At 33.2% G+C, this 25,248-nt stretch overlaps 2 protein-coding genes across 3 annotated transcripts; both read left to right on the forward strand.

The window, feature by feature from the left end:
* Positions 1-1,967: 1,967 nt before the first annotated feature.
* On the forward strand, positions 1,968-23,753 carry LOC129918677 (putative leucine-rich repeat-containing protein DDB_G0290503). The gene is made up of 9 exons (XM_055999341.1): positions 1,968-2,107; positions 20,758-21,000; positions 21,058-21,280; positions 21,344-21,487; positions 21,548-21,652; positions 21,721-21,816; positions 23,035-23,205; positions 23,267-23,494; positions 23,548-23,753. Exons 2-9 carry the CDS (start codon positions 20,774-20,776, stop codon positions 23,605-23,607), a joined length of 1,254 nt encoding a protein of 417 aa, XP_055855316.1. The 5' UTR covers positions 1,968-2,107; positions 20,758-20,773; the 3' UTR covers positions 23,608-23,753.
* LOC129918676 (laminin subunit beta-1) lies at positions 6,922-18,740 on the forward strand. Of its 2 annotated transcripts, XM_055999314.1 has the most exons (4): positions 6,922-7,185; positions 7,456-7,610; positions 12,485-12,557; positions 12,631-18,740. In XM_055999314.1, the coding sequence occupies exon 4, from the start codon at positions 12,741-12,743 to the stop codon at positions 18,150-18,152; it is 5,412 nt and encodes a 1,803-aa protein (XP_055855289.1). In that variant the 5' UTR covers positions 6,922-7,185; positions 7,456-7,610; positions 12,485-12,557; positions 12,631-12,740; the 3' UTR covers positions 18,153-18,740. The 2 variants fall into 2 exon arrangements, with proteins under 2 accessions (XP_055855289.1, XP_055855300.1); XM_055999325.1 differs by lacking the exons at positions 6,922-7,185; positions 7,456-7,610 and adding an exon at positions 12,378-12,401.
* Positions 23,754-25,248: the final 1,495 nt, after the last annotated feature.

Here is a 25,248-nt window from a genome sequence, read left to right on the forward strand (position 1 = left end):
AGATAATGAAAAAAAATATACATATAAAACAAAGGAGAATGCCCAAAAATAAATATATTTAAAAAAAAGCCCAGCACCGATTTAAATGAGGCCATGGCTTGAAGGCGTATCACTCGTACATAACAAATATGAACTTTTTTCTCACAAAGCCATCCCCTTAATTGCTATTATGATTTTTAATTTCAAATTATAAAGTGTTTTTTATTGCAAAACTATTTTCATTCAGGGAAGTCAGATTAACTTGGTCTTAGTTCCATGAGCAAAGATGTGCCATCTGCCATAAAATAACCTAAGATTGTTTTTTTTAAATGCCGCTGTCTATTTTATTTTATGCAAAATGCATGACCGGACCCACAGCCATTATGTGGATCTGGGCGGTTACATAAAATATTTGATATCTTGGATGGGTCTTTGATTTGGATGTATAAGATGTGAAATTCTTGCATAGCCTAGTAAGCTATTTCACAAATAAAGTGCACTAACAATACATTTTTTTAAATGACTTTTTCGATTATCAAAAAATGAAACAAGACGACACATCTTAAATGAAATTTTGTTCCTTAGAAAAAATTTGTCAAACGAAGTAGAAATAGGTTGCTACGTAGCAAATACATCAAAATAAATTAATGAAGTAGATCTGCTACATATGAAGTAAATACTCATCTCTGTTTGTCCCTTCTCGGTGGGCATATTGCCATACCCAACTCCTTGGCTATATATTTTAGTTTTATTTTAAAATTTATTTTGATTGAATTTGTCGCTTTATTTATAAAACACCTTTTACACTTTCACTATGAACTTAGTAAACCATATGATCTTCAAATAAACGGTGATTAACAAAAAAAAAAAAAAAACATGTAACAGTTGGTACACTTTCTTCTGAGAAAGACACAGTAGGCAATATGCAAATATATCTTGGAAAAATTTATTAGCTTTTTTTTAATGAAAAGGCACATCATTATTTTTAATTTTTGAATAAATTATTTATAAGGTCTTCAAAAACTAAAAAACTATTTATTTGCACAATAATCTTCAGTTGTTTAGTTTTAAAAACTTTTATTTTACCCCCAAAAAGCAAAAAAATCATTTTGTTTCGTATTTACACGTGTAAATATAAATACACGTGTATTTAATAAATACACGTGTAAATAAGATACACGTGTAAACGTTTTTTAGATACACGTGTACACGTGTATCGGGTACACGTGTAATTAAATACACGAACAAAATCGTAGGCTCTAAAACAAAGCAAAGTACAAACATGGCGATGTTTGTGTGTTGTATGTTTTTATTATTTTTTTTATTGTGTTTTAATGGTTAAGTGCTTTATTTTATAAAAAAAATTATGAAAAAATGAATAAAAAAAGTGTTCTTAAAACAAAACAAAATCTTTTGCTATTTTTCGTTTCTTTACATTTTTTTCAATTGGTGTTGTTGTTTGCATTTTTGTTGTTGTAGAAAAAGTAGCAGAAAATTTTGTGCCAAAAGCGTTTGGGTACTTTTACACAATTTTTCTTTCTCTGATAGGATTTCATCCCCACTCATTAAAATTTGACATGTTTCATATTTTTATCCAAAAAGAACCCAAATAGACCTATTATGACACACTGAATTCCCCTGCAAACCATAATGGGGACTTTTCACTAGTAGATTTTTGCCGTGCGGCGAAGCTTTTCGACTCGTGTGAACGTAAGTCGTAGGCGACTAAAGTGAAAATCCCCATAGAAAAATCCTAGTCGACCGACATACGTGCGGCTAAAATCGACTCGTGAAAAGTCGGCATAACAACAAAATCGTAAACCAAAAATTTTGTTCAGCAGCGAACATAACAATTGAACTGGATAAGAGAAATGTGCTACCTAAAAATCCCTGAATGCAAATTCAGTGTACGATAGTGAAACTGAGAATCGAACAAACCTATTGAGTGGAGACATTTCTTGTTTATTTTTTTTTTTTTGCTGACTGGAGCCACAACAACTACAACTACCGTTACTAAAAATTTTATTTCTTGTTTTTGGATTTGGTTTGGCTTCAGTTTTTCACAATTTTATACATAAATTTAGCTATTTTATATTATTTTAAAGTTTTTTAAGTGTTCAATAAACAAGTAAGTTCAATATTTTATTTGTTTAATCTATATTCTGTTACAATAAGTACCTAATCTAAGTAAATAGAGCAGATGTGCTATGAATCTAGAAGTAGCACACATAAATTATTGTGCGTCCTTGACCTTTGGGCTGTGGGTCTTTTTTCCTTACCCATTATTCTGCTTTCACAAAATTAAGCAGCACGGTATAACGCTGAAGCTGATGTGGTTATGTTTAAAGGTGCAAGGAAAACGAAGCCCTTAACTCTGACCTTGAGATTGTAGATAAGAATACTCTTCACCTGGGTTTGAACTAAACAATGTTTGTGAATGCTTTATTTTTTTATTTTACAAGATTTGTATACATTAGATTACATATACGCGCCAATTGGTATAGAAAATCCCTCGAGTGCATACTCCTGTGTTTGATTATAAATGGACTTTGTCTTGGAGAACAGATCTTACACTGCAACTGCAGTTTCAAGGTCGAAAGACTCCTCATTTGGAAAGGTTATTTTGTTTCCATCGGATTATATTTTACCTTAATTTTAAGAGAAGAAAAATTCATATAAAATAAAGCTGAATCCTACTAAAAAAATTAAAGCAAGTATACCTACTAATAAAGGGAAACTTTTCATGATAATTTTTGTTCAATTGAAATTTTTACCTAAAAATTCCCTATCAAGCTCCACAATTCGTGGAACTGCTTGACTGAAGTGTTTCGGGTCGCTTGTCCTGCTGGGAGACAAACTTTAACGGCATATAGGGTAGATGTAAGATGTATCTATTTCTGAACAGCACAAGCATGGTTGCCACAATGGTGATTTATGACAAAAATTGGTCATTTTATATTTACTTGCTCATTTGGTCATTTTTTCTGAAGAAATGAACAAAGTATCAGCCTGCGCTATTATTAGTTTCCAGTAAAAAGTTCTACCCGAAATATTTTTTGTTCGACAAGTTTCTTATGTTCTTACCAAAATTTTAGTGAGAAACGAGCTGTTTACTACCTAGCATATTACCGGAAAAAAAAGTTCGAAATACGGAGAGTTTTCCGAACGTGAACAACTATTCGACCACAACTCAGAATAAAGGGCCCAACTTATAGAATCCGTTGCGTCCGTTCCGTCGAAGTTTTCAACTGACAGCTCGATAAAATACACACGTTCTTATGGGAAGCGACCCATAAGCGACGGATCGGACGGAGACGGACGGATTCGACGGAAGAAGTAGCCCAACTTTCTAATTTTTCATCCGTCGGTCGTATCCTTTGACATTGGTTGTCAACAATAGACCTGTTCGATTTTCTGTTTCTGAGTGCACGCCGGGGAATTTCAGAATTAAGAACTGTGTTCTTTTCTTCTCCGATTTCATGAGTTGTGAACTTTAATTGTATATTTGTGAAGAAAATGTAATAAAAGTAACATTTAATGATATATTTAATAAATTATATCAATTAAATACTCAAATTCTGTTGTAGAGTTCAATTTTACTATGCCAAAGTCATACATACAACTCATAATTTGTTATAAAAAATTGTTTTTAACTGAAGAGCAAGTACCTAGTCGTGCATTTTATCTTATTAAAAAAAAGAACAACAATAATAGTTAAAAATTTCTTGCATCAGAACTTCCTTAGTGCACATTCAGCGATAAAATATCGAACACACCTTGGAATTTGAAGTGAGCTGTCAAAAAGGAATCCGTCATACGACGTATTCTATGGGTCACCCCTTTCTGTCCCATCCTTCAACTTCAACGGATGGATTGACGGAACGGACGCAACGGATTCTATGGGTTGGGGCCTTAAGGGAAAAGTGACATTTAATTTTTCCGGGTATAATCTTGTTCACGTGAAAGCTCTACTTTCAATTTTCATGTCCACAAAAAATTAAAGGATGCCAAAAATATATCAAGTATATCAAAAATATTACTTCTTGTCCAGAAGAACAGAGAATTTTTTTTGAGTACATTGAAGATGTTTTTATAGTAAAAAAAGCTGAGAAACTTTTAATCTAAAACAATAAATTTTATCTTTAATTTTAAGTAACATCAATGATCTCTATTTCGGAAGTTTCAGTTTCAAATTTATAGATAATTTTCCCAATCTACAGGTAATGCTATTTAGACAATATTCCGTTGCAAAACTTGAACCCGAAAAATGAGGATCATTTTCATAAACAACTCTACAAGATTTTAAGCAAGGTCTGATATTTTCAAGGCTAAGAGCTGAAGTGAACCAACAAAAAAAATATGGGATGGGTAAACTTTTTTTTTCAACAAATGACAATTTGAAACGAAACACTTTTTGACCGAACTAATGACAGATCTTAAACCTTGCGCAAGTTTTGGTACTAGATTTGAATTTTTTTTTGACTTGGTCCGTTATAGCTGTGAGCCCTCCATTTATAATTACTGTTCTAATGTCCTTTACGTATGTATATTCTTAATATAATTTTGTCTTAAGTTAAAAGTTAGTAGAAACAAATTATTTTGGTCATTTTTAGTTGTGTTTGGTCATTTTTATTTACATTCTTGGTCACAATTTTTTTTTTTAAGTGGCAACCGTGAGCACAAGTAGCTGAACACTTTTCATTTAAATATGTAAAAACAAACTGGTTTGCCCCATTAAAAGTAAAAATCTGGTTAAACTAGAATCTAGGTATACTACCTACTATTCTCAATCTCTATACCTATGATTATGATTCTATGTCTTAGTTAAAGTAAGTAATTAATTTTTTTTTGAAATTTGTTCAAAATTGTTTTCATTTATTCCTATTTTAAACTGATCAGTAATAGGAAACCAAATTTTATGCGTTTCCTTTCCCCGCTTATTACTGTTTGCAACCAGGCAAATGCTATAAATTTCGTTTGTATGATTAGCGCAAAATTTTTAACGATTAAGTAAATTGCTAAAACCATTTAGTAAGTTACTAAGTTATCCGTATGCTTTTTGGCTTAGTAACTTACTAAAATGGCTTTAGCACTCAAGTAAATCTTTTAAAATTTGGCGTCACTGTTTTTAAGTATTTATTAAACCAAAATAAATAATGATTATTCATATTTCATAAAAAAAAAAAAATAAACTTCACTGCCCACAATAAAACCCACATCATGCAGCCGGCAGATGTTGGAGCTTTTGAAGGGCTCAAGAGTGACTCCCTAACTAATGGACCAGTTTAAAAGGGTGACAAAAACAAACTTCTGCGGAATGTTGAACACATTCTACAAAATAAAGACCGTTTTGGTGTTATTAAAAATGCATTTCGCAGATGTGGAATTTATATCTTGGGCCCTAACCTGATCGACCGTACAAAATGCATCCAGAACTTACTCGAACGTGTCAACCAACCAGTTAGTAGAATGCATATCTATCGGCACTTCAGATTTGTCTGCAATAGCCATAACAAAAAAAAAACTTCATATTTTGAAACCGTTGAAATTAGAGCCCATCGAAGAGCCAGAACCATACAATATAGGCCCGTTTCCTATTTTGTATAAATATGTATGAAACATTTTTGTTTACTTTGTAGGTTCCATATTTTTGGTATTTAAATTGGTTATAAAAGGGTGTTTGTCTAATAGCCTGTTTTCGATAGAGCCCAAATGAGATAATCTAGCAAATTATCTCATTTCGAATGTCAAATCGTACCTATAGAAAAAAAAATTTAATTTGAAATTTGAACAAACCTAATTTGCGAAATTATGTCATTTGGGCTCTAGTGAAAACAGGCCATAAAACAATTGAAAAAATTATTAAAATGTATGATGTTCGGAATCAAGGCACTTTAGTGTTTGGAATTATGCAGCTAGTGTTCGGCATCTGATAAAAATTACATTTCTTCAGTTTTTATTTCTTTATAATAAAGCGTTTGTACTCACTGACTCAATCTTATTTTTTATGAAACTATTCTTACACCTTTAGTAAAAAAATGTATTTAAATTTTTTTTTTTTTTCTTCAATACGTATAATTTTTTACAGCGTTTTTACTTTTGAATTTCCCTTACGTTCGGTTATTGGTGCACTCACCCTACTCTGCGTACGGTAGCATAATTTGGGTTAAGATAAGATAAGACTGGATCTACACTTGAGCATGAAAAACAACCCCAAACGATTATTTTCCACCCTCCAAAGCTAATGGTTTTTGTGGTGAAAATCCGAAACGACTTGCTATGTCTCAAAATTTGTCGCCTATATGCGTTATTTTTATTTTTTCCAAGGTTTCCATATTGGTCGGTAAATTCATTGGCATGAATTTAAAATAAGGCAACAGGTGAATGTGCAAAGTGAACGATAGGAAGGAAGCTGGCTCAAAGATCCGATACCTTAACGCTGACTAAACCACAATTGCACTACTTCAGAAAAATGATTTAGATTTTTTTTTTTCAAATTATTGAACATTTTCATTTTTAAAATATATTTGCTATTTGCTTTTTTCGAAGTTGCATAAATATTTAATTAAATATTTAATTGATGACAAAAGAGAATGGAACTATTCAAATAATGCACTCAACTCAATTCAAAAAGACGTAGATAAATGCTACTGTTTTATATTAAACATAAACATTGTTTCAAAATTTCGAAAAAGTACATTTAAATCCACCCTGTAAATTAGAGTTACAATAAGAGCTATACTAAATCTCCATCTATCTCTTAAATTTAAGAGATCTAACTAAAATGTCATTCGCATTCCAGAAAACCTCCCTCCTTTACTCATATATTCTTTTGTATCTCAAAATACACAAAACCCACCAAGAGTCCAAGAGCATACAAAATGTCATGTTTTGTTTATCTTTCTCTCAAAATGCTTTGTTTTTATGTTGCATTTGCATTGTACGCAGTTTTCTAAATTACTTCTTCGTCATCTCTCTCGTGCGGGTGTGTATTTGTATTTATCAACCTCATGCCTCAACTCAACTTGTGATCGCACTCCTCCATCGTCGTGATCGTCGTCGTTGCATTGTAAAGAATTGTTTTGATTCACAATTCCACACGCTATTTGAGTTTCCGAATCTCCGAATACACCAAGTAGTTAGTAGACTAGTATCGTGCCGCAGTCCGACAGTGAAAGATCGTTTTCGTCCGTCTTAGTTGACACGGTAAGTAATTTAAAACAGTGAATAAAAAAATAAAAAAAAAAAGAATTACAAGTGTTTGTGTATGTTTCCGTTTTCGATAAAATCTCACGTTTAACTTACAAAAAGCGCCCTAGATTCATTCGATTTAGGAGTTTTTTTTATCTTTTTGTTTTAAGAAAAAACAAAAAAAAGGATTATAAAACAATTTTTATTTTAACTTTGATATGAATTTGATTTTTTCAATAATTTCGTCAATAAATTAAACAAAAAATTTTTCTTGTTGAACATAAGTGAACAACGACTCCATTTTGTTTCGTCTCCCTTTTGGAGTTGTGCAGAATTTTCTCAAGAAGAAAAAGAAGAAGTCTATCGGATCGGGAGGAAAAATCTCTACATTCAGTCAGCATTGATCATCTAACAGTGGCAGATCTAGTTTTTTGGACATGGTAAGATAAATTTATATGTATATTTTTTTCTTCTTCTTGTTTCCATTTTTCTGTGATTGTGGTTGATAAATAGAAAAAATTCTTCTTCCTTCTTGATGGTCGTAGGTGGGGTTTCCACTTCTTTTTTTTTGTAGGTACCCTTTGAAGTTTTTGCAGATTTGTATGGCTAAAGGGATCTTTTTTAATCTCAATCTCAATGGGATGACCTCATTTTACTCCCGAATAATAAAAATCTCAAGTTTTATTTCTTGTGATTTACATTTTTCACATCTTCGAGTGTGTTCCTATTTTCGGCAATAAAAAGGTCAATAGGGAGTCTAAATTTGGAATTTTAAACTGATAAGAAACAAACAGAAAAAAAGAAAAACCTCTTGTTGAGAATTGGAAGAACAAGAACTAATCTTTTTAGTAAGTTTGAAATTCATTCCTCTATCATTTTTGTTTCATGTTTCTGATATAGAATAATAATTGCAATTCCATATCACTCCCTCGTATAGTATAGTATCATATTTATTAGTATTTTTTTTTTTGTTTTCAAGAGTTGCATTGCAACGAATGCTAGCTAGTGCTCGACATGCAGTATAGTGCTTAGTAAGCAGAGCATGAAGGAAGGTAACAAATAGTCGTACATAAAAATGGATGTCTCGACTTTATACATACAGTGCGGCAACAGTTCAAGAAACTGATAAAATATGTGTTTAGTTTGCCTTTCAGTTGAGATAAGCGTTTTGTTGTTCCATTATCCATTTTCAATTAATTGGTTTGTATCTCTCTCGCCCGACAATTTACTTTACTTTTACTTCTGTTCTGTCCAGTCCAGACAATTAAACTCGTATCTTCTGGTTGTGTGGCTTAAAAAAATCATTAAAAAAAAACATATGTGGAAGAGGCACTCCCCATTTTAAACATCCATCTGTCGATCTACAGTCATTTTTTTTTTGTATTTATAGACTTCTTGCCGCATGGATATGTGATTTTTTATTTGTTTGCCTCTTTTTCATTTAAATGTTTTTTTTTTTTTTTTATTTTTATTTTGTGCTCACTTAAATTTTTGCATATTTACTTCTTTGCGTCTAATGTTTGCTCAAGTAATGAGTTTCAATGTTATTTGTATAAGTGGTTAATATGTCGGCTATGAGTTTTTGTGTGGTGGAGTTATATTATTAGTATGACACCATCGAAATATTTTTTTTGGTGAGCCCGCTTGGTTTTAATAAAATTGTTTAAATAAATGAAGTGTATCTATTTCTAGACTAGAGATGATTCTATCCTAACCCAGATGTAATCTCAATAGCTCTCTTACAGCTCAATTAAATAATTGCACAAAAAATGACCTCAGTGAAAGGATTACGTTGTGTTGTATTTTTATTCTGTTGGTCAATTTTAATTAACACTGACACAATAAACTCAACTAATGATACTTACCATGTGAATATTTTTTTTTTGTGAGACCTTGAAAGTTGTATCTATCTAAGCTAGACACTGCGGAATCGACTCATATTTTATTTTATAGAACATGAAAATTATTGTTCTTTAGAAAAATTTAATGAGTTGAAGCCAAATATACAAATATAATATTGTTGACTAATTCAATTTTTCTTCATTCCAAAGAGGAGTATGCCATTTTTCTATACGAAAATAACTCCGCCAGGGATAAACAACAACAAACGCAAAAATAAACAACCTTCTGAAGAAACACAAAATCACAAAAAGTTAAAAAATGAGTACTAAAAGGGTACTCTGAGCGGAGTGGAGGAAAACGTCATGAGAATTAGTTTGCAATCCGATTACACCTAGTTTTGAACCTCCGCAAAAGTTGCAAACTTTTATATAAAAAAAAATTGCTATTAAAACACGATGTAGGTATGTATGTACTTGACAGTGAACAAAAATAAGTTCCAATAATAAAACTTTTTTTATAAAATTTAAGACGTTTTAATTTTAAGAGGTGTTACTACCGAAGTAGGTATGTAAAAAAACTTTTTGTCACAGTACAAATACAAATTTTGGAATTCGAGATATTGTAAGTCGAAAGGTAGAAGTTACGAAGCAAGTATGTACCAATTACGGGATCAAATTTTTGTTTGTTCTTTTGTTTTTATTTTTGTAAATAAATTTTCGAATGGGTTCTCAGCGAATCTTCGAATCCTTGACCCCATGTTTGAAAAGCAAGGAAGGTAAGACGGTTTTCCAAATGTTTTCTATTGGACTACAAGACATGTGTTTGACTTGAAACCATTCCAAACACTGCTTACTTGTCTGAGTCCAGGCACTTTTTGTTGAAAGTTATGATGAATTTGCAAATATTATCTTCGTTATCTTCGACCAGACCACGGTCAATTTTATTATTTAGGTGTAAAAATTTATTCAAATTCTCCTAATTATTAGAATTCAGTGTATTCACGCTGTAATTTTAACAAGAGTATGTATTCATTGACCAAAATGTTTCCGTTAAACTGCATCTAACTCATGAGTCCAACAGTTTTACCTGGGCGAATAGCATTTGGACTTAAGGTAACTAAAACTTTAACATTGAATCTTACTTTAAACAGTCCACTTAAAATAATGAAAATTATTCATTCTTCACGTCTTTCCTCCTCATTGCTTTAAAAGTGATACTAAGTTCTCTAATATCTTTTTAATTCTTGGTAATGTTTTTGTATGAATTTTACTTCTAGGATGCATTTCTCAGAAGGGTCATAAAATTATCCATTTTGTTCACTTCATTCTGAAAACTAGTTAAATGTACATACTTGTTACGTAAAACATATTTCAAATGAAATAATCTTTTTTTTATAATTTGAGATATATCAGTCCAAGCATAAAATCAGCTACTTTGCTGAAAGAATATCGTTAACCAAGAAGATTATAGGACCGTGAACAGATTAAATCCACGCGTTTCTTTAACTTAATGATAAGCTGATCCTTCAAAGTTTAAAAATGACCTTAAAACCCTTTAAATCCACTTTCATTTCTTTCCTTGAGAACCTCGAATTTAAAGCAGTTCTCCGAAGCAACTGATTTTTCTTAAAATTAAACATAAAAACTAAAGGCAGAATGATACGTACATATATGTACATAGCTTTGAGGAGAAAATACTTTCACACATGCTGAATAACTAACTAATTTCCTAATCTTACCAATAAATATACAAACTGTCCAGATGGATGCACCAGTTTTGAACTTGGTAAAAGAAGTTTTGCTTCCTCTTTCACAAATTTTGAATTTGTTTTTTTTTTTGCTTTCTGTTTACATTTTAGTTATCTGACATCGAATAAAAAAGAATAATTTTGTCCTTGACATTGACAGATTTAAAAAACCATTAAAAGTAAAGTATTGGAAACTGCAATCGATTTCTTTCAAAATTATTTAATAAGTTCAAGTTGTTAAGATTTTTAAAACTTTTTACATTAATGTCGTAGGAGCCGTTTTTGAGAAAATTAAACTTTTCTGAGGTTAGAAGATATGTATATGACAATTACCGTCAATCAATTATTTCAGAATAATTGATTGACAGAGTATCGTTTTTACTTGATTTTTTAACTTTTTGCATCCAATAAACCTTTCGAGTTCTAAATCGCTTTCTAGACCGGTTAATCAAAGTTTTCGAAAGAGTTTTAAATTAAGTTTTACGAATTCCACAAATCGTAATAGAAGTATTATATTACCCTGCTCAAATAAACTTTTCAAGTACAAGTAAAACCTACCTGAACCCTTCACCCGTTCACCTTCATCTGTTTGACTGTTCGCAATTATATCAACGAATATTTCTTTGTCTTCCAAATAGTAACCTGCATTACATTTGGCATGAAATTAGGTATACATACCTACTTATATAGAATCTTAATGCGAAACAATGATACGTCATTTTATCTTAAATCCATGAGACCATTTATTATAATGATTGAACCAAACGAGTACAAAACTAACAATTGGTTTTCATACTAATCGATCAAAATTAAATGTTTGTCTCAGTATAATCTCCAACATGTGTCCATCGGAGATCGTGGGAAGAAGTGTGACTGATTATCTCTGTCTCCTCTCTTCTTTGCTATTATTTTTTCAAAACTAAGTACAAACATGCGTAAAGAGAATAAACAAAATTCAATGAACTCATAATAATTATCACATTCTAATTAAAAAAAGTGTAAGTTTCGCCTCACTTCTTCACTTCTCCCATCCAAAGTCTTTTTAATCGGAATGTTTCTGTTATGAAATCACGATATCATTCAATGTTTTAAATTGAATTCAATAGCCTATAGTAGCATCCCTATCTCCTTTTTAGTTTTAATCATTTTTATTCTCAAGAAGAATCTTATTCATTAATTTTTTTTAAAATTTCTTATTTGCGATAAGGCTACATTCATAAAAGCAAACATACAATTAAGCAAAAAAGAAATAAAAGCCGCGCATCCCAACACACATATTCCAAGTTTTCAACAAAACCTAAGACGACTCCGCCGTATCATGATCATCGTCGTCATCATGTGCCAGGGAAATAGTATTGAAATACCAGAAAGAAATTAAAACATACAAAAAAAGTATATCATCATAAAGGAAGGAAAGAAGAAGAATTGAGTCCAAATGTCGCGGCTGATAACTCAAGTATCCCATTTAACTATGAACATTAAGAAGAGCGAAGGAGAGAACAAGCACCCAAGTCTTGAGACTTTTTTTTTTTTTAATGTATATCTCGGTTTAGCTTTTCATTTTTGAAACTAGTGCTTTAGTTTAAGATTGGATTTCATTTAGGGCTGCTGTGTGAGACAGCTCAGAGAGAGAGAAAAAAAGGTTTGAAAAAATCACAATCACAGGAAGAAGGGGGGCATGTGTGAAAGAGTTGCATTTTAATTACACTGTTTATTTCATTTTAGAGTTTTCATTTGATGTTGTATCGAAGCTTTTAAGCTAAAACGAATCTGAGTGTCTATTATCCTTCACATAAAAGTAAGTAAATATTTGTTTTATTCTGTTCCTAAGGTTTTCAGTTATTTATCATACCTTTTTTCCGTCTTTTCAGAGCTTTGTGAAGGAGTAATAGTCAGAATAAGGAGTTAACAACAACAAACCAAAACGAAAAAACTCCACATAAAATAAACGAGATAACAAACCGGAAGCAGCACATCCATTATGGTTTGGCATCAAATGTGCCACCACCAAAACCCAAGTCACAGACCGCTGATAGCTGTTATCGCTGTAGCTATACTATGCGCGGCAATATTAAATGAGGCTGCTGGTCAACAGCATGGGCGACGTGATCGTATTCGCGACAAACCACTGCGGAAGCAATATACCAAAGAGCAGTCATGTGAGAAGGGGTCATGTTATCCGGCAACGGGTAATCTACTAATTGGACGTGAAAATCGTTTGGAGGCATCTTCAACATGCGGTCTAAATGGACCCGAAAGATTTTGTATTGTCTCCCATTTAGAGGAGAAAAAATGTTTCCTATGTGACACACGTCCCGAGACCGAAGAAGATCCATTAAAGAATCATCGAATTGGACAGATTGTTTATACCACAAAGAGAGGAACACGCACTCCCACCTGGTGGCAATCGGAAAATGGCAAAGAGAATGTAAACATTCAACTGGATATGGAAGCAGAATTTCATTTCACACATTTAATCATTGTATTTGCCACTTTCCGACCAGCTGCCATGTTGATTGAGAGATCTTATGATTTTGGAAAGACCTGGCATGTTTATCGTTACTTTGCCCATAACTGTCATGAGGCGTTCCCCGGCGTGCCGATAGTTTTGAGAAACATCACAGATGTAGTTTGTGACAATCGTTATTCGGGTGTAGAACCTTCTAAAAATGGAGAAGTTATCTTCAGAGTGTTGCCACCGAATATGAAAGTAGAGAATCCCTATGCTCCTCATGTCCAGAACATGCTTAAAATGACAAATTTGCGAATCAATTTCACTCGGTTGCACAATTTGGGAGATACTTTGCTGGATGATCGTCAAGAAATTCAAGAGAAGTACTACTATGGTATTACCAATATGGTTGTTCGAGGTTCCTGTTCATGTTATGGACATGCTTCGCGTTGTTTGCCACTCGAGGGTACAATGGTCAATGAAGTGGACATGGTACATGGTCGTTGCGAGTGTACGCACAACACCAAAGGTCTCAATTGTGAAACTTGTGAAGATTTCTACAACGATCTGCCATGGAATCCAGCATTTGGCAAGCAATCTAATGCCTGTAAGCGCTGTGAGTGTAATAACCATGCTTCGAGTTGTCACTTTGACGAGGCGGTATATGAACGTTCAGGAAAGATAAGCGGAGGTGTTTGTGACAATTGTCAGCACAACACACAGGGTCAACACTGCGAGGAGTGTATGACTTTCTTCTTCCGAGATCCCCGTGAAGACATCCAGAGTCCGTATGTTTGTAAACCTTGTGACTGTGATCCAGTTGGATCACTCGATGAGGGAATCTGTGACTCAGTTAACGACCCAGAAAATGGAATTGAAGCTGGTGCTTGTCACTGTAAAGTAAATGTTAAAGGACGTCGTTGTGACATGTGCAAGGATGGATACTGGAATTTGACCCCAGAAAATCCAGAAGGATGTCAATCATGTACTTGTAATACAATGGGAACAGTCGATAACTCTGGTTGTAATATGTACACAGGAGAATGTACCTGTAAGCGTTTGGTTACTGGCAAAGATTGTAACCAATGTGCTCCCGAGACTTTCGGCCTATCTGCAGCTGAAGATGGTTGTACACCGTGTGCATGTCACGCTGGTGGTTCGTACAACAATTTCTGCGATGTCATAAGTGGTCAATGTCAATGTCGTCCCCATATGACTGGCCGAACCTGTAGCACTCCAAAACAAAACCATTTTATCCCACAACTCCACATAGTCTATGACGCTGAGATCTCCGATGAATGTGTAACCTATTCGAATAATGGAAACTGTACTAGAGTATCCTATCAAACTGGTGGAGGTGATCGTCAACCTGATTTTACTGGTACCGGCTTTGAACGAGTACCGGAAAACTCTCAAATAACATTCACCGTTGATAATGTGCCCAACACAATGCCATATGACATTGTTATTCGTTACCATACCACGACAAGGGGTGATTGGGAAGACGCTTATATAACTCTAGTTCGTCCAGATGAGATTGATGTTAATGGAGCCTGTGCTGGGGAGCATATTTCGTCATCATACGAAACTCGAGTGCCATTTAGCTTGCCAGAAAATCAACGAGACGTGGTAGCACTTAAGGATGTTTGTCTTGAAGCTACAAAAGTTTATAAATTTAGAATTCGATTTGAACATCATCGTCGCAATGAAGACAATCCAGCTGCTCAGATTTTAATAGACTCCCTGACACTCGTGCCACGTTTAGAGAAGACACAAGTTTTCAATGGATCGCCAATGGCAGAGAATCGCTTACGTGAATATAATGACCTCGGATGTAACCAATCTTACTACAATCTTCACTATAATACATTGGCTCGAGAACGTTGTAAGGAATTCCTTGATATTGCCAGTATTTCGATTTATGATGGTGCAACAATGTGTAATTGCAACCCAACAGGATCACTTTCGAACAAGTGTGATCCATATGGCGGATACTGTCAGTGTAAACCAAATGTCGTTGGTCGTCAGTGTGACCAATGTGCTCCAGGAACTTATGGTTTCGGACCTGAAGGTTGCAAAGCTTGCGATTGTAACAGTATCGGATCGAAAGATAACAATTGTGACCAGATCAGTGGGCAGTGTATTTGTCATCCCAACACTTATGGCCGTGAATGTAACCAGTGCCAGCCAGGATATTGGAATTTCCCTCATTGCCAGTCTTGCGAGTGTAATGGACATGCACAGCTTTGTGATGCCGCCACCGGTCAATGTTTGAATTGTATGGATTCCACAACCGGATATCATTGTGATGCCTGTTTGGATGGATACTATGGTAATCCATTCTTGGGCAGTGATATCGGATGTAGGGCATGTCGATGCCCCGACACAATGGCAAGTGGAAATTCTCATGCTTCGTCGTGTGATCTTGATCCAAGAAATAATAATATGGTTTGTCGATGCCAAGAAGGTTACGATGGAGCAAGGTGCGAAATATGTGCCGATAATTACTTTGGAAATCCAGAAGCTCCAGGTGGAGAATGTGTTCCATGTGATTGTAGCAAAAATACAGATCTCTACAACACTGGCAACTGTGACAGGAGTACAGGAAAGTGTCTAAAGTGTTTGTATGAAACAACTGGAGATCACTGTGAGATATGTCGTGATGGTTTCTATGGCGATGCTCTGAGACAGCGGTGTGACAAGTGTGATTGTGACTTTTTGGGAACAAATGGAACCATTCAACATTGTGATCGTTTCTCAGGACAATGTCCTTGTTTGAAAAATGTCAAAGGTCTTCGCTGTGACGAGTGTATAGAAAACCATTGGAAAATTGCATCAGGTGAAGGTTGTGAGGCATGCGCATGTGATCCAATTGGATCGGAATTGGATCAATGTAATCCTTATGATGGTCAGTGCAGATGCAAACCAGGATTTGGCGGGCGACAGTGTAACCAATGTCAAGCAACATATTACGGAAACCCCAATATCGAGTGTAAGGCATGTGAGTGCAATCCCCATGGAGCAGCAGACTACCAATGTGACCGAGAAACAGGCAAGTGTATTTGTCGTGAAGGAATTGGCGGCAAGAAATGTGATGAATGCGCTCGAGGTTATCTAGGGCAGTTCCCATCTTGCTCGCCGTGCGGAGAGTGTTTCAACAATTGGGATTTGATTTTAACTGCACTTGATGAAGCAACAAATGCAACCATTGAACGGGCTAAACAAATCAAGATGATTGGTGCCACAGGTGCTTATACATCGGATTTCAATGCTTTGGATCAAAAGTTACAACGAATTCGAGATTTGCTTTCAAATACGACAATCAGTTTGCAGGATATTGATGGCTTGGATAAAGAAACAATGGAATTGAAGAATAAACTTCAAGAATCACATGACAAACTAATGGAAACCGAAAGTAATCTGGAGAAAATCTACTCTGACTTGTCTTTGTCATCAGTGCAATTGGAATCACTTCAAAATCAAAGTGCTTTGGTGAAGAAACTATCCAAAGAGCTGAAAGAAAATGGAATACAACTGCAAGAGTCAAATATCGAAGGGGCATTAAATCTAACAAAGAATGCATACGAAAGGGTCCTTGGATTATCGAAAGTGAAGGATGAAGTATTGGAATTGAGTGCAAATATTGAAAGAAACAGTAAACGTGTAGAGACACTGGCTAATAAAATGAACGATGACACAAGTTCGGTAGAGATAAATGATAACATGTTGAGAGACTATCGATCTCAATTGATGAACTTATCGGCTGCAATCCCAGATCTTAACAACGATATGTGTGATAAGCGAGGTGATCCTTGTGACAGTTTGTGCGGTGGAGCTGGTTGTGGATCTTGTGGAGGTTTATCCTGTGAAGCTGGCGCTCTAACACGCACTGAAAAAGCTCTTAAAGTTTCTAGAGACACCGAACAGGCAATCAAAGAGAAGAAAGAAGCCGCTGATCAAACTATTCGATCATTATTCCAAGCTAAGGTAAATGCATCTGAAGCATACACAAAGGCAAAGGGAGCTTATGAAGATGCCGAGCGGTACTTGAACAACACTAATGAAAATATTAAGACTGGCGAAGATGTTATTCTGAGACTTAACAACTATATCAACAATAACACAGCTTTGCCAAAAGAAAGCAAAGAATTGGCTGAGAAGACTTTGAACTTGGACTTGAAACTAGATCCTGAAGAAATTCAGAAACTAGGTGGTCAGATTAATGAAGCTGTTGCATCACTGAATAATGTCGAATCAATCATTCTCAGTACCACATCGGATCTGATGCGAGTAAATGAGCTACAACAAATAGCCAATGCCACCAAAGCAAAGGCAACTGAAATTCTCGATACAGCTAATGCAGTTGTTAAGAATTTGGATGATGCTGATGTGTCACAGCAAAAAGCCCAAGAAGCCATTGCCAAAGCCAATTCGAATATCGAACTTGCCGCTGATGATTTGAACGAAATTGACCAGGAAACTAAAGAAGCTGAAGCTCCGGCAAATAGTACTGCTCAACAAGTTGAAGAGCTGGCAAAGAAAGTTAGTCGCTTACAAAAGAATATTGTTCGCAACGAAGTCGATGCCAAGGAAATAAAGAAAGAAGCCTACAAAGTAAACGAATCAGCAGATAGTTCTTTGACACAAGCCAAAGACTTGCGATCATCTGCCCAAATTGCCAATCGAACTTTAACCGATCGTGCTGCTCGATCAGAGAATGCACGCGACAGAGCTAAAAAATTGTTACAACGTGCATCGAAATTGACTGTCGATACTAATGAGAAGCTTCAAGAGTTGCGACAAATGCAAGAGACATACCATCTGAAGGATGAACAGCTTGAAAAGCTGAAGAGTTTAATGAAGCCTCTTAACGATGAGATGTCAATTTATTTGAAAAATATACAGTCACAAGCTGATCGTTATAGGTCATGTACCAGTTAAAAACAAAAAATCTATATTAAGTTTTCAAAATTTTCCACTTCGTTACCAGTTACTTAAAAATAAAAACAAAAAAACAAACCATTTGCTTGTTAGCCACTCTTAAGCCATAAGTCGAAAAATATAAAAATTAAGTTTATATGTAACTCTTGTAAATATGAACATATAACTTTTTTTTTACATAGAATTAGTGATGATATGCAATAGCAATTTTTTTTTTTACTGAAGAACGGATTAACTTGATGAAAAAACAATGTCTGAATCCATGTTAATTTAAGATCTAATAAAAAAAGAAAAAAAAAAACAAACTTATAAGTGCCTTGAAATTATAATAAAATTATCTTCAATATAATGTTTAGTATTATGTCGTAGTTTTCATAAAAAATTATGTGAAATACCACAGCCATAGAAGATATAATATACCCGTACACAGTTTCTTTATAAAATAATTTATATTATAATCTTTTTTTATTTTTTTTTTGTCAGTCTAAAAACCAATAAACCACCGCTTTGAGAATGATTTTAATTTTTTTTTTATTTTTGTGAATATGCATGCGAAATAGATATTGTACTTTAACATGTTTCTTTTTATTTTATTTACTTTTTCTGTCCTTTTATGTAAAATGAAATACAATAATAAATTAATAAAAACACAAATAAAGTCTTCTGCCATTTTGTGTTAAAAAGGAGTTTTAGTTTTTATGTTTTTTGTTTGAGTTTTCATTATGTTTTTACATTGTTTAAGGAAAGTTTGCCATTTGAAAAGGTATTCGGGAAGTATGTGAATATTGCTCTTGTTAATGATCTACGTACCTACTTTTGGGGGAAGAGAAAAAGGCTTCAATGGCAAAACGAAATGAGATGTACCAGAAGGACGAAATATTTCTAGATCACAAAAGAACTATTTTGGTCGACAAAATCAAATACTGGAAGGCAAACAGGTAGAAATGGTGGCCTTTAGAGCATCGACTCAAAAGAGCCCAATTTGAGCCGTTTTGATAGCATAACTTTTGTCACATTAATTGTTTGTAGATGGGTTAAGTGTGGTTGTGGTCAAAGAAGACAAAAATTGTGCTCACTGATCATTCCTGATGCCTGATTCACAATATTGCGAGACGAGATTTTCCTTGACGATTTTAAAAATTTTCAAATAATGAAAATATATGAAACAATACATAATATTCCGATTCTCGTTGCGTTGAAATTCCGAAAATTTTGAAAAAGGATGCACGAGACGATGATTTTTCGAAAATGAAATTTTAATTAAAATATTTTAGACATCTTATATGGATAAAAGTTTTCATAATTTATAAATTCGAGTTAGCCTAGGTGATAAGATGATTGCCTCGTAATCTCACAGTCTGGAATTCGATTCTGAAAAAATACTGTTTATTTTTTTTATTTTTGTTTACTTTGTAGAATAAAAATCGCAGGATTGTGAATTTCCAAACGATTTTAAAACAATTTTTTTTTTAAATCGAAAACGTTCAGAAAAACGTAACGCTCTCGTCTCGGCGTCTTGCAATATTGTGAATCAGGCATGAACCAAAGTTAAATATCCTACTTATAATCAACCCTAGCGAGGTATCCGTCGGTTAAAGCGGAAAATTCTCCGATTTCATCCGAATTTTGCCTCGAGGTGCGCTTCCGACAGGTAAAAACTCTCCGATTAGTAGGAAATCTGACAAATTTACGCTCCAACGGATACCTCGCTAGGGCCAAATGATTATTTAATTATTTGAAGTTCTCTTTGACCATGGGTTCATTCGTTTTTTTTTTTTTTTTAAGAAACTCTGGTAAGGTTGGTTCTGTGGTGTATGTGAAACATTTTTTTTTCTATCAAAACCTTCTTTAAATAATTTCGAAATTAAATCGGACTAACATTAACATGCTTTCTCTACTAGTGATAAATCCGAAGCAACTGATAAAGCTAATGCTTTTTGTATCGCTTTATTCGGAAACCGATATTACAGCTTTAATTAGTTTAATTAAATATTGGTTGGAAATGCTTACCCTTTTTGTTAATATTGCCCTTTATATCGTACAACAAAGTCTGACAATTCTTCTGCGGGTGAAAATATTTGGTATAATCATGTGTACAGTGTACACAATACAAAAAGGTTACCCTGATGTTACCTGTAATGCATCTCCTATCTAATTCAACCATTTAAAATCTACTAGCTAATTTTTAAGGAGAAAACCCATGAACTACATATTATTTTTAAGCCTTTTAAGTTTTTCAGGAGAAGGTTTTTTTGTTTCCTATTTGAATACAAAACCAAATTTTCAAAAAGTAGAAACGAGGAGTTGTTCTTTCTTGCAAAGCTAATCGATACTCTCAACTTTTATTTTCAGATTTGGAACGATTTGTCCTTATTTTAAACATGAAAGCACCGCGTTTTTTCAAAATGAAACAAATCCAAAAGTACATTTTTCTATCAAACGTTGATACCAATATCTCATTTTTGCATTTTTTGAGTTTTGAAAAAACGCTCCTCAATTTTAGAGCATCTATATATATCTCAAATTTATCTATTTTTGATTTCAATTATGTAATTTGCATAGAAAACACTTTAAAAAAAATCTGTTTGTATTATCATGTTCTCAGGTTAAATTAAAACACCATGACTTCCAAAAAATTTAATAACTCCAATGAAAAATCCGAACTAAAAACCTTTATGGCCAACATGCGTTCAGGAAGTCTCGTCAAACTAATCGAATCGAAACAAATACAATTCGAAGAAAAATCGAATTACATTACTAAAAAGCTTAAAAAGTTTGAAGAAGAAATGGAAACAAAAATGTCAATTTTACAACAAAATTCTCTTTTAATTGAAAAATTTCAAAATAAGTAAGTTGATCTAAACAAAATTAGGTAGAAAATCTTTATTTGTCGAATATTTTCTAGTCTACAAGAACTTTCTGATCAAAATACTCAATTACTTGAACAACAACATATACTTAAGGAAGAAAATGAAAATTTACATGCTCAATTAAAATGTTCAGAAGATAAATTTGCCCAATTGGATATTGTATATGATCAGAAAATAACTGATTTATCTGAAAGAAATAACGAATTAACTCAGCAACTGACTGAAATAGAGAATTCGGAAAGACAACGCTTTGATCAGGTAAAGAACGATTTTTTAAAACATATTTTGAAAACCTGATGAGTTTGAATTACTTTTATATAGTTTGACCAGACTCAAACGGATTTAAACGCAATGCTTACAAATGCCGAGCAACGAATCGTCGATCTTACAAACGAATTAAATGATTTGAAAGTACAAAAGAAGACCGAAACTGATGAATTCAATGACGAGTTATCTGAGTTGAGAGTAAGTTATTTTTGAAAATTCAATTAAAATGTGAGTTTTAAATAATTTTAATACTTGTAGGATGTTTTGAATCAAAAGACAATCGACTACGAGGAAAGAATTCAGGATTTGCAAACTAGGCTTTCAGCGGCATTAGATGCAAACAAAGAAATAAATGAACTTAAGGTAAAATGTTGCATTTTTGATAAGTTTTAAAATATTAAAAAAAAAAAAAAAAACAATTATGTGTTAAGGCTGAATTGGAAGATATGAAAGAAGAAAGGAAGGATGATCAAAAGGCATTCAATGTGGAAAAATCTCGTTTACTTCGTGGGAATGAAGATTTAAAAGTAAGTTGTAGATTTAAATAGTATTTTGTTTTCAATAATTCAAGAGTAACTTAACTTTGAAACAGGGGAATCTATAAAAAAAACTATATGCACGACTTGTAGGTTTTGTAATTCCCTAAAAAAAGTTGCGGAACTTTTTTATACCCTTTTATTAGCTTCGCTTGTAACTAGCTAATTAACTAACTAACAATGTAATAAAATTTTGTAACTAAATTTTCCGGATCCTAGCGAGGGGCATTGGGCGGAGGGGGGGGGGGGTCGAAACACCCCAAATCAATTTTAGCTTACTTCCAATTATTTTAGATAAGACTAAAAAGTAAAAACTAAAAAATAAAGTTTAAAAAACTAAAAATAGATACGCTTTCAAGCACTAAAACTATAATATAATTTAATTGACTTATTGAAAATGGTTAGATCAAAAAGCGAAGAGCGCATTTGAACGCATTTTTGTTGCGTGTATTTTAAAAAGTTTGAACAAAGCGCTCTAAGCTTTTTGATCTAACCATTTTTAGTTGTTAGTGCTTGATAAAAGCGTATTTTAAGTTTTTTAAACTTTATATTTTATTTCTACGAGCAATCGTTTAGTAAATATCGCGAATTTATTAAAGTGCGCCAAATGTCGAAATAACAGTTTTCTGCATACTACTTTTAAACCGTCCTATCGAAAAATTGTACTTGAAAAAACTTGTACTTGAAAAAACTTGTACAGTCTTTTTCAGCTCATATTTCAATTTGTATCTTATTCTCTGCACAGAGCTCTTGTTTACTTTCAATATTTGTAAAATCTCCATCTTTTAATTTTTTACTATAGTATTGATTTTATATAGGTTTCATTTTCTCAATTATTTAAAAATTTATGGAATTTTAGTTTACACAGATTAAATAATATAAACTAATTCTTCTTATCTCGGTTGTTGTATAACTGTCTCAATGAAATCATTTCTTTTTTCCTCGAATGTTACACTAAATGGTAAGCTGTTTGATATTTGTAATTGTGCATTAATTACGTATAACATAATAACAGTCTAAATTCCCGAAAGGCCAAAAACAAAATAAAATCAGGTGCCAAAGTAAAATACCTATCACTTGGGACAGTTTTGCAATTATAAGTGCATACAATAAATATATCAAAAAACCCGTTTGAGTGTTAGAGTTAGGCAAGAAATATGGGAAAAGTGGATTCTTATCTTTACTCATAATGTTTATTTGTTCTCTTAGGTGACAGTTGAAGATGTAAAAAGTAGATTGGTCGTAAAAGATAAAATTATTGATGATTTGAAGAGAAAATTATTAACAAAAGAAAAGGAAGGCGAAGAACTTTATTTAAAATTTAAACAAATTACTCGCACTACCAAACGCACAAGTGGCTCACTAAATGCATCAGGCTTGGTTTGTATAAAATGTTTAAATCATTATTTTTTGTTTTATTTCATAAAAGCTTTTGCTCTAGACTCAATTGCGTAAGTATTCAAACGGGAAAAACCCAAGCCCTGATGATCCGAAACCACTTGAAGATTCATCCGATTCAGACTCAAGTGTTTCATGTTATCGTCCTCAAAAACGTCGACTTGAAACAAACGGGGATGATTTGTTTGATAATTTAAAAGATGAACAAGAACATCAATTCAGAGTTCCTACATTCGGCTTTGGATTTAAGAAAGCGAAACCATTGGATATTGTGAGTAAATCAAGTCATAAATTTCTTTAAATAAATTTTTATTTAATTTTTAGGAAATACCAGAATCTCCAATTGTTAGTTCGTCAGCTTTTGGAAATAATGACAAGAAATAGAATAGTTGTATATATTTACTGCTTAGTTTTAGTTTTTAGACTATATAGTATTTATAAAAAGTGAAGTCTTATTGTTGTTATATTTTTTTTGTTTTCTTTTTACTTTTTTTTTAAATTTAAATGTGTACTAAACATTTATTTAAAATAATAAAACTATGGTTTTAACACATTCACAAAATTGTATACTTTTTTTTTTGTAAAAGTATGTTGTTTAAACCTTCGAGTTAACTAATTAATAGCCGTTATTAGCGGTTATACAGCTACACAAAAATAAAAAAAAAAGTTCTGACGGTCGCTGAAACCGAATCCGATATCAGTTTCAATCGATAACGTCAGGGTTTTTCTCTCCACAATAAAAAATTGTCAGTTTTCATATTTTAGCTAAGGAAAAATTCGATCTATTTTGAAATACCTACTTTTTTTTGCGATCCTTAAAATTGAACGGAATTTGGAAAAAAAAACGAGTAAGTAGACCCATGTCTTTAAATAACACTTACCTATTTGTTGAGATTTTTATTTATCATCTCAATTTTTACTAAAAAAAATTATTTTCGGTTTTGATCAGTGAGAAACTTTTATTTTATTTTTTTTTTATGTTCCGCTCTCCCGGTGACCATTTATCGGTGAGAGAAACAAATAAAAGTGTTGGAGACTTCTAATTTGAAACTGCCGTTAGAAAGTTTTAGTTTTGGAAACTACGTTAACTGCCAAAGTTGGGTTATACAATGCAAATAACACTTGCCACATGTCGCATGCTACTTTCGACATGCCTCCTTCCATATTCCACATGCAACCTCCTTCCACATGCTACATGCCACATGTGGCACTGTGCGACCATATTATTATATTTACCCCCTAAATTACTTTTGATTTATTTTCCGTAAGTGCCGGGCTACAAGGTGATTTTTCAATCGCCTAACCATAACCAATAGGGTTGTAGCTTAGAGGATATAATATATGGAGTGCTTGTTTCTATACATAATACACTGTAACGCCATATGCATGGATAGGGGTCGCTGCCTTCGTTTTGCAATGAGAGTCAGCCATCAAATGAAAATAAAATGGAGGCATGCACTCATCGAAAAACTTAAAGAAACTAGAGCCCTATATAAAAGCTTCACGGAACGAACATCACAAGCACTCCATATATTATATCCTCTAAGGGTTGTAGGCAAGAGGGGTGAGGATTTTCTTCTTTTTGACGTTTGTTCCTAGAAAATGTGAATTGGAACGTGATGGGGCACAACACTGTGTAGACAGGCCCTAAAACTGGTTTTAAATGTCATTCATATGGATATGCGACTTGCGTCTGCGAATTGCTTATAGTCGCTGAATTTGACATTCACATAAAAAATATTAAAACGTGTTAATTTTGTAGTTTTAACTACTTCTACGCAATATTCTTATGATCACTTATTCTTATTTGCTTTAGGAAAAGCTTTAAAAGAATTATTCGCAGTTTACAGCTCATATGAATGACACTTTAGGTTGACCCTTTCCTTTTATTTTGTATGATAAAAGTCGACAGATAGAGTTATTTTTGAAAAGAAAAATTAAAAGTCAACCAAAGACCTTAAAAATGATTTTATAAAAATAAATCACTGACTTTAACCTAAATATAAGTGATGAATGTGATTTCTC

The sequence above is a fragment of the Episyrphus balteatus genome, chromosome 1 (assembly GCF_945859705.1).
Source record: "Episyrphus balteatus chromosome 1, idEpiBalt1.1, whole genome shotgun sequence".
Taxonomy (NCBI): Eukaryota; Metazoa; Arthropoda; class Insecta; order Diptera; family Syrphidae; genus Episyrphus; species Episyrphus balteatus.